The sequence below is a fragment of the Bacillus rossius genome, assembly GCF_032445375.1.
Source record: "Bacillus rossius redtenbacheri isolate Brsri chromosome 4 unlocalized genomic scaffold, Brsri_v3 Brsri_v3_scf4_2, whole genome shotgun sequence".
NCBI classification, from domain to species: Eukaryota; Metazoa; Arthropoda; class Insecta; order Phasmatodea; family Bacillidae; genus Bacillus; species Bacillus rossius.
In genome coordinates this window covers 6,863,198-6,873,545 of record NW_026962011.1, presented here as the reverse complement: position 1 = coordinate 6,873,545, position 10,348 = coordinate 6,863,198, and the positions used below count along the sequence as shown (strand labels likewise).

The window sequence follows — 10,348 nt, the reverse complement described above, 5'->3', positions numbered from 1 at the left end:
ATTCCCGCTATTGAACGTCGATCATAACAGTACCGAAATTTGACATTCTACAAACGAAAATTGGTTAACTGTAAACAAGACCCACCTTAACCACGTACGTCAACATAAGCTTTATTACAACATTTGTATGTGCAATAAAATAAATTTAAAACCCACTTAGACAATATTGGATGTTATATTTAATCATTGCAATTTTTCAACATATTTCCTGTAAAATAAAAACATAATAACGATTTCATGAACAGTCACGTGACTACAGTAGCTGTAGGTTCTTTTCTTGAGGAGGATTGCTATTTGTTTAACTTTTTCAATGGTTTAATAAGTAAAATTGGCCGTTAATTAAAGGATTACTTTTACAATGAAGGTAATTGAATGATTGCTTTATCAGTCAGACGATAGTGGTGACAGCTGTTTTTACCGAGTGTGAGTATCCGGTCATTTAATCGATTGGAATAGCGGCTGCACCCGACAAAGCGAGACACTGGAATAGTGCATTACGTTCATGTTAAGCAATGGAGTGGCTCTTGCGTACTTATATTAACTAAAATGTATTTGTTTTAGACTTATTTAAGTTGAGTTGAGCTACATTTATTTTATAATTATTTATTCACTATGCCATGCAAATCCAGATGGTCATAAGGTAAAGTAAAAAAAATCAGTAAGTTGAACTTTTTTTTGTGGGTGTTGCCGAAATGTATACTGCATCCAGCGCATAGGCTTTCGGAAATGGTAAACTGGTTAGGTCACCACTTCTGACGTTGATTCAAGTGTGTCACAGTATCATCAGTTCTATTTTTGTAAGTGCCGTAGGAAGAGAATGTTTCCTTCGGTTCAGTAATGTCCATTCTATTTTTCAGGTAACAACTACCATGGATTCGTGTTCAGCGATACGGCACGGTTTAGTGCTGTCACTTTGTTTTTTATATGCAACGGCTTTAAGTAAGTAAAAAAAATCTTTAGATAATGTATTCTATGTTTGAGTGCCCACTTTATAGTATTGTACTGGCATGTCCAACTGACATTTCATTTATGCCCTTAGTTCCTTCGAGTTTTCTTGTGCTTCTGTTAAGCTTAATGTTAACATTAACGATTCTAAATCTTGTTTGAATATGCCCAGTGCCTTAACTTAACAGGTAATTTTTTTGGCGTTTGTCTTAAAACAGTTTTGTAAGGAAATAAGTATGCAAAATGAAAAGTTTATTCTCTATTAATACAACTCTTGCAGTGCATGTCATGCCCTAAAAAATATTTAAATATAACATGTACTCTATAATTTATATAGTGCCCACATATAATAAAAACTTGAACAATTTCCTAATTAAACAATTTTCCTTTAAATGCTAGGAGAAAATTTTTTCTCTACCACACAAAAGATAATGCATTCAATGAGTGCATGTCATTAATATTTAGTTTCTCAAAGCATAGAGGAACAGTACTGTATATTTCAACCCCCTTTCATCTGGTGTGATATCGCAGACTGGTGCGATGAGAGATTGCATGCAGCATGTGTGGGAGTATGTTTAGCATTTTGTTGGTTATTGTGTTACGTTCGAATTAGTAATTTTGCAAGATTATTGATGATAAAATTTATGTACTTAGGCTGTAATATTAGTTAGGAAATACATATTTCCAGTCACATTCATTTAATAGTTCCTATCCCTGGTCTTGGTAATTGAAGTTGAAAACAGTGCTCAAATCTTTAATTGAACAAGTAATGATAGACCTTTACAACAAAAATTTTGGTTACTCATGCAGTTGCTTAAAAATGAGAACCTATAATCACTAAAAATGTGTACGATGCCTTAGTATATTGTGCACCTCAATTAAAAACATGTTTCATTCATTACAAAAACTTTCAGGATACAATACTGAAAAAGACTACTGTTTAGAAATTAATGTTCACTAAATTAATATTTTTTTGGTAAAATTCTTATGTTGTGGCTTTTCTGTAAATTAAAAATAAAATTTAAAAAATACTTTTTTAATACTACAGGCATTCCTCTACCCTGTAAATAACACTAAATTCCTGCTGGTTTCTGAGAAATGGTTTGTAGATCACAGATAACCTATGCAGAGAAGCTGTCATCACCATGTTGTGCTTTAATTGCGTTGCCGATACTGTGGTTTTCCATGTATAAGAAAGTGTGTATTTTGTATTTGGATACTGTGACTCAATGAAATGTAAATATTTTTTAAAAAAATTAGCAGGATTCCCTATTGTGCATCCTAACCCAAGACTAAACCCTTGACAGGGATTTTTTTAGCATTAAGGAGGTGTGTAGCAGTGACTTGTGTACTGTAGAAAGTAACCTGACGTATAAAAAGAATTGTCATTATGTGTATCAAACATAATAATTCCTTTCTGTTCGTCAGGTTGCCTGCTATTGCACATAACAAGTCAGTGTTTCGCGCCTCCATACTGCTAAAACAAATACTTGTTAAGAGTTGATGTTTGGGTTTGATTTCACAGTAGGAAATTGTGCAATATATATATATTTTAAATTATTATTTACGTTCCATTGAGTCACAATATCCAAGTACAAAATATACACATATTCTTATATACGGTAAACCACAGGATCGGCAACACAATATTAAGCTCAGTATGGCAATAGCCGCTTCACTGTGTAGGCTATCTAATGTGACCTATAATTGGTACTTTCTCAGAAACCAGTAGGAATTTAGAAATGCTGTTTTAAGGGTGAGATGCTTTAAGTATTCAGATAAAGGATTTTTGAAATTATATTTTTTTTAGTACAGAAAACCTGCAATGTAAGAATATTACTTTTTTTTTTTTGGGAAGGGGGTGGAGACTAACATTGCTAGACATGTTTATATGAACATATTCACAATTGTGGCAATTGTTCCTTATTGCCTAATTATATACAAGTATTATAATTCATATTTTAAAAATCAAACGTATTTTGGCTATAGTAAAGTTTTGCATCACACACACATTCAACTGCTTACTGTGTTTAATATTTTATTTTAAAATTCAATTTTTTTTACTTCCAGACATATAATCTGGTCATTTTGTAAAATGCCATTATGCTATTTCAAGTAGTTTCCTGTTGTAATGGTGTTAAGGTTAGTTAGCTTCATTTTAAATACTGCAAAAATATATGATGGTTGGTTAGTTATGAAATAGCAGTTATCACTTTGCCAGTGTACAGAATGATTTGAAAAAAAGTTGAAGTAAAGAAAAATGCATTTTTAGATACTTATTTGCTTTTTATGGATGTTCCTCTCTTTTTTGCATGTTTATTAAAACTAATTTTTTTTATAAAAAACAAAAATTGGAATTTTTAATTTTGATGAAAAAAAAATATTTTTAATACCAAACCTCTTTATTAAGTTGTGTACAAAGTTTGATGGTATTCCAATAGTATCATATTGAAATTATTTTTTTATGTCAATTAATGTAAAAATTAATTATTTATACAACACTCAATTTTATTTAAATTAAAATTTTATTTTACACATTTTATCTGAACAAAAAATTCAACTTACTTTACACTCAAGGTACAGTTTTTTTCTTTTCTTTCAGCACTTAAAAGTTAGTAAAGGTGAGTTCTCTTCTTTGCCCAAAACTTGTGCTGCTTCGGCCATCTCATCTGCTGGAACTTAGTAGGTTCTACCTGTTGCTGTGCTTGGATGTAATTTACACAAAATATAGTTTATTGGCAGTGCTAAGGTATCTGCCCTCCCAGGATATGTGAATGATGGCGATGGTACTTCTGGGTAAAGAAAGGATACACAAACTTCTTTTTCAACATCATCCTTTGAGTCAGCATGCGCCAACCACCATTCCTTATCGTTAGCACAAGCGACAAAACCCACAATTACATCAAATGGAATGTATTCCATCACCAGAGATTATTTGTACCCAATGTGTTTCTGAATCATCAGAAAATAAGTAAATTTTGGTTTTGACCCTATTTAGATCATAAGGGATTCTGAGTCCTAGGGACTACCACAGCTTTTTCAAATCTTGGTTTTAGAATCTTTTTTTCATTTGTATACTCTTCATTGGTTTCATAAAAAAATCTATTGGATGGAAAATATTTTGCACTCCACTGACAAAGCTGAAAAGGTGTTAGAATTTGGTTTTATAATGGATTTCGAAGGCTGGCTTTGGCAGCAAGCCTTTTTACCGTAGCCCCAAACTTCCTTTCCATGTGATGTAGCATAAAAGTACCACTCAGTCTCAAGTCCATCCAAGTCCTGTTTGTGATAGCAAAGGTTCAGAAAATTCTTAAGATTTTTTTACTGTGCAGCTGAACCATATAAAAAAAAGTAGAGCTTTTTAAAATTTGGCTAATAATTTCTCAGAAATAGGATTAACTTTTCTGGAAAACATGTACAATTACAGTATTGTGTGTTAGGCAGTCTGATATAAATACAAAACTCGGGTGAACTCCTGTTTCTTGTTTGCTTTCCTTGAAATATACTACAAAAGGGTGCACAGTAGCTATACAATTGTTCCAATGAAACCCTTTAGCCTCATCTTGTAGAACAAACAAATAATTTTCGGCGAAATCCAATGTTACTACAGCTTCACTTTCTTCCAACAAAGATTTTTTTTTTTTTTTTCTTAGAGATAAACCTTAATTGTTGTTTAGCAACAAAGTGGTTTTTTTAAAGGTTACTCAATTGATTACCAAATTCTTGAACAAACTCATAAATGGTTTGATAAATATTTGGAAATTGCATTTGTAAACAGTAATCCAATTGATGTCATTCATTTCCTCCTTGAAAACCCCTGTTAAAGCTTAAAATTTCTCTATCAGGAAAGTAGTCACATTCATGTAGGAAGTATGCCTGTAATGGTGGATTGCACATAACTTTAGCCATACATTCAACTTGTAACTCGATAAGAGGACGTTCAGAGCCAGGAAGTGTCAATTTATTTAACTTACCTCCTTACTTATATCAAGTATGCAGTGCAAACACAAACAGAATGAGTGCCACTGGCACCGGTAATAATGTGGTTCTTGGGCCTCGGTTCCTCAAACTTTGAAATGCCAGTTTTTAAATAAAGGAATTTTGATTTGAAAATATCGTAAATGTCATGCAAATTTCCTGAAATCAACCTTTTTTGAACTTGGATTGGCTTATTTTCAGTGTTCTTACGCATAAAGATATAATCTTTTTTCCCGGGCATTTGCTTCTCACTTTGTCATCATTGTAACACCTGTTTCGCGAGGTAAAGTTTTCCCAGGTTTTGGATTGAGTGTCGATAAGCACTCCCTTTTCTTAGAGTTTTCTTACTTTCCTCGTCATATAGTTCATGTTCCATTCTTGCATCAACTGGTTGATAAAATTGTTACAATCTTAAGTTTTTCACTCTTGCTGTCTGTTGCAAATTTTTCTTTTAACTGACTAAGAATTTCTGTCTGTAAGTTGTCTGGTGGATTCTTGTTATCCTCTTCTGTGATGCCAGCTTGAAAAAAAAGTTTCATTTAAAGTTAATTTAATTTTGTCAAGCTTTTCTTTGCAGTATTTCTTATTTGATTTACATTTTATTTGAACAGACAATTCTCCTATTGATGTAAATGAGGCATTTAAAAAAATCTATACATACCTGATTCTATAGCCATATACTCAGGATCATCTTTTTTGCAGCCTGGTCATTAATTTACATTTTCAGTCAATGGTTCATCATGAATATTTGTATCACTTTCAGAACTTGAGTATGATTGTTTCTTACTTAACTATGTGGCAAGAAGAGCAAATTTTCATTCCATCTTCAATATCATTTAGCTTTGTCATCCATGGTGTGACATGCCTTAGGTTTTTAGTTACCCAATGCCTGTCTTTATTAAAAGGATTGCAACAATGTTTTATCCATTTGTATCTTATGACTTGCACAGAGCACTTTTTCACTCAGAGACAACTCACAACATAATGACTGAAAACAAGAGCCCTAGTAGGTGGAAGCTGACTAAGAGTTGCAAATTAAGACAGTAAAGAAATGTCACTGCTTGAGTAACTCCTGTTAGGTCCAGTTTTTATATTTACCAAAGCAATTATTATCACCCTATTTAAACCTAACTTTTCGTACATAAATTTTTATGGTATAATGGAGAATAAATTATTAAGGCAACTTAAAAAAAAGTTAGGTAAGTTGTTTTCTGATGTAAACAGTCATGAATTAGAACTTTCACATGCATAAATTTTCATAAAAAAAATCATTACCATTGGAATGCCATCATGAAACTTTGTACACAACTTACTAAAGAGGTTTGGTATAAAATATATAATTTCCATCCAAATTAATAATTTTGATTTTGTTTTTTTGTAAACTTTTTTTTGGGTTCTTTGAAGAAAAAAAAATAAAGTGATGTGATACACTCAAGTTATATGTCAAATTAAAGCCCTTGCCATTATAATGAGAATGATACAAATATGAGCTTTCTAGGACAAACAGTTTTAGAGTTACATGCTTTTAAATATGCTCTGTTTTACTATAAAGCAGACAGGTATTTTTGCTTCATTTTTGCATTTCACTGTCCCAAACTTTGTTGGCCTACTAAAACGTGCTGTGGTTGGTAGTAATTAAGTTAATTTTAGGTGCTATTCTTGAAATCCCCAAAATTTATCTCATTTCCTTGTGCACTTTTGCATTTTTAAGCATTATGTATGCAATTTCAACAAAAATTAAATATGTTTGGTTTGCTATGAGAGTTCTGCTATCTAGCCCCTAAGTGAAATCATGGCCCTGAAACACTGTTAAGTAAGGAAAGCTGAAGATTCACCACTTCAGTAGAAAAACCCTTAATAATTCTGAATGTTCGCTTCTAAATTACTACATGGAACTTTGTGGTTCAGGTACGTCTGAAAATTCCCAATCGCTCACTTGTGCAATCTCGATAACTTGATTCAAAATTTTGTATTAGTTGTATGCTAAAAATGTCTGCTTTTTCAGACCTGGAAAAGAAATATGTAATTGTACATTAAATAAAGTAGATAAAATGTTTTCCAGTTATGAGCACAGATGAATCTTATGCTAATTTTTTATGTCGTTGCATTGTAGCTGGGTATGCACTTAGCTGAGACAGTCCTGAAAATATGTGCACATGTGTATAACCAGACACATTTAATTAGGAATTAGTATATTTATTTTTTTGTCTACCAAGGATTTGGGCAGTGGTTTGGCACACTACAGGAAGTCACTACTAGACTGCTAAATAAATCTAAATCCCAATGAATTTCATTCAATTTTGTGAAATTTTTATTTTGTTTATTATGATTTTTTGATTGCCATTGATGAATTTATGAATGCAAATGAATTTACTGATGCAAATATTTCTCAGTTGCTTGTACTTATCTTCTATTATAAACCAAAGTAACAAAATCAAAGATTTTTTTTTTGTGTTCATAAAAAAAACATAGAATTTACAAATTGACCAACTAGAAATATTTGTAATTGGTCCTCACTATTTAGAAGTTGGCTAGCTCAAGGCTAGGCTTTATAACATAATACCTTTAAGGGTTTTCACTTGATTTGTTTCAAGTATAATTTGGCAGTGTAATTTGCAGTATGTGCCCTAAAGTAAACAAGTTTCACCAGTGGTTATTTCATGATAGTGCTGTAGTGCACAATTGTAAAAGTCATCCATCATGGTATAAATCAACATTTACCATGTAAATGGCAGTCTCATTCGCTTAAAATTTTCCCCTAAGTTTTTTAAAAATTAAATTAGCTCTCTAGTATGGCATTTGTCAGTTCTTTTTTTATAGTAATGTATAGTGTTTGAAATTTTGAATTATAAGTAAACTTATACATGAACTGAAACCTTCCCAGTGAAACAAAAATATTGGTACATACATTGTTTCAACTTGTATATGCAAATGTGTTTTGATAAAAAAATAATTCAAATTCATCTGCTGCTTACCATCACATGGTTTGTATATTTCAATGTTTTATTTTAAAAATGCTTTTTTTTTATTTTCAACAATTACTATGTAAGTAAATCCAAACATAATGTTGGTGTTCATTCCATGTATATTAACTTTATAATCATGTTCCTTTATATTTCAATTCAAGCAAAGAGATGTATTAACATACGTCCATTGTCAAACCATCTATCCATTCAGTTATTCTTTCCTTTGTCTTTACCAACTATACTGTCACAGCTATTCAGAACGTCACATGCCAGTCATCACTGTGATAAAGTTGGCTAGGGTGTTGAACATAGTTTATGATTGTAACTAAAATAAATATAGAGTTAATAAAGTTTTGATGCTAAGTAATGTAAAATTATTAACTAACATTTGACTTAAAACTAGCTGAAAGGTAATTTCTGAACTTTATCAAAAGACTGTCGAGAAATTTGCACAGATGTTCATTCTGTCTTTAAAGTATTGTTTTGGTGTTATTAATAAGAAAATTTGTCATTCTCTCCCCCTTCTCTCCCAGAAACCTCTATTCATCCTTATAAGAAAAAATTTGAGTAATCACCAAACAAGTGTGTGTTTGACAAGAGATAGTTTGATTCTTTTGTATGGGAAGGTACAGTAGTGAGATATATTGCCTTTATCTTGGCAGGAATAAATTTTAATATTGCCTGAAGTAAGATGAATTAGTTACTGATATGTGATAGTTGTGTATGTTCTCTGTTGCAGTTCAGTCACCACCGAGGATAGTGAAGCAGCCACCCACCGATGAGTTGTTGTTCCAAGTAGCTCAGCAACAAAGTGAAAATGATAAGCCATTTATAATCGAATGTGAAGCAGAAGGTGAACCAGCTCCCAAGTATGTATAATGTTTCTGGATTGTTGCACACTTTGCATAATTTAGAACATTATGAATTCCCAGTTGAAATATTTTGGCAGCTTTAGTTAGTTTGTTTGCACAAAAAAAAAGTAATATATATTTCAAGTTTAATATTATTTTTATATCAGTTTTTTTTAAAAATTGAAATTTACAAATATGACTAAAATACTTACTACTACTTGCTATAATAATAGAATATTATTTTTAATATTACACATCAAAGACCAATGTTTTAAAAATACTTCAGTAACTTAAGTACTGTATTTGGAGTAAGATTACATGTTATCTATATTCCAAAGAAAACCCTCTTAGTATTAAGGTTTGAGAGCTTAATGCACCTGATAAAATGTAGTTGTCTCTTCAGAGGTTGAGTGAATCCTAAATTTCCTCATTCTAAGCTGAATCCTTGAGGTTTTTGAAAATATGTAATTTGTTTAGAGAAAACAGCTTCAAGGCAGATAGATAGGCTACATAACATACATAAGTGGTTTTAATTGATTTTTAATGTAAATATTCAGTATTGAAAAGTATTGACGGCATTGCAGTGCCATATGTAACTCTAATTCTAAAATTATTTTTTTAAGTTTATTGTATTCAAAAGTATTGTTAAATAATAATGCTGTCAAATTATTACATTTTTTTACAATTTGTGACCATTCTTTAGAAAGCTTTGGCTACTATTTCATTTTACAATAGTTTAATAATCCATGTACTTTTTAACCTACTGTCCTTTTACACACTCTCTTGGAAAATTCTTTTGCTCATTGAAGATGATATTGATTAGTAAATTTATCTCTGAACATGCACAATTAATGAGTTGTCTAGAAAGCTTAAAATATAATAATAATAAATTTGGAACTATATTAGGTAATTTATTATTTTTTAATTTTTTTACTTTTTAACAGTGACAAAAAAAAACCTTTTGTAATGGAAATTAGTTAAACTAAGATGCAGCTTTTTGTTTAATATAGCTATTATCATTAATTTAGAGAATGCAATATTAATTTCTTTTGCAGGTATCGTTGGATAAAGAATGGGAAGCATTTTGACTACCAATCGTATGACACGCGTATGTCTCAGCAGCCTGGTCGAGGAACACTCGTGATTTCTTCTCCCAGGGATGAGGATCTGGGTGAGTAATGCATTCATTAAAACATGCATTTGGTGAGGCTTGTTATGCATTGTGTGAAGCATTTGGGTATGTGCGTTGTGTGTCTATGCATAATCAGAATGTCTACAGATCATGGAAGTCGTGGAAAAGTAATGAAACTGGAGAAATGGTAATGAAAGTGACGAAAAAGACCTGAAAGAAACGGTATCTGTGCTGGAGTTCATGAAAATTTAATATCCAATTTTATTTTTGGATGCTTCACTTCAGTATGTAGTCGAAGCATTTTAGATAAATATTATGAGACTGGCCTCTTAAAACATTTTGAAACAATCTCTGAAAATATTTTAGCTTTCTAACCTAAACATGCGCATGCTTATCATATATGGTACATCAAAGTTCTCTCTGTGATATAAAATATATGTAAAAAATTTCATTAAAAATGATTTAAGAGGATAGTC

General features: G+C 31.4%; 1 protein-coding gene across 7 annotated transcripts in view; it reads left to right on the top strand.

The window, feature by feature from the left end:
• The first annotated feature begins 251 nt into the window (after positions 1-251).
• The window catches only part of LOC134542458 (neuroglian), a 69,927-nt gene continuing 59,830 nt past the window's right edge, over positions 252-10,348 (top strand). For 4 of the 7 annotated variants that reach the window (XM_063386758.1, XM_063386757.1, XM_063386753.1 and 1 more), the window contains exons 1-4: positions 252-364; positions 858-939; positions 8,629-8,758; positions 9,796-9,911. In XM_063386758.1, coding sequence (XP_063242828.1) covers positions 359-364; positions 858-939; positions 8,629-8,758; positions 9,796-9,911 — 334 coding nt within the window. In that variant the 5' untranslated portion in view covers positions 252-358. Of the gene's footprint in view, positions 424-477; positions 641-709; positions 730-857; positions 940-8,628; positions 8,759-9,795; positions 9,912-10,348 lie in introns of those variants that run through there. The other 3 variants (XM_063386755.1, XM_063386756.1, XM_063386754.1) reach the window with 3 other exon arrangements.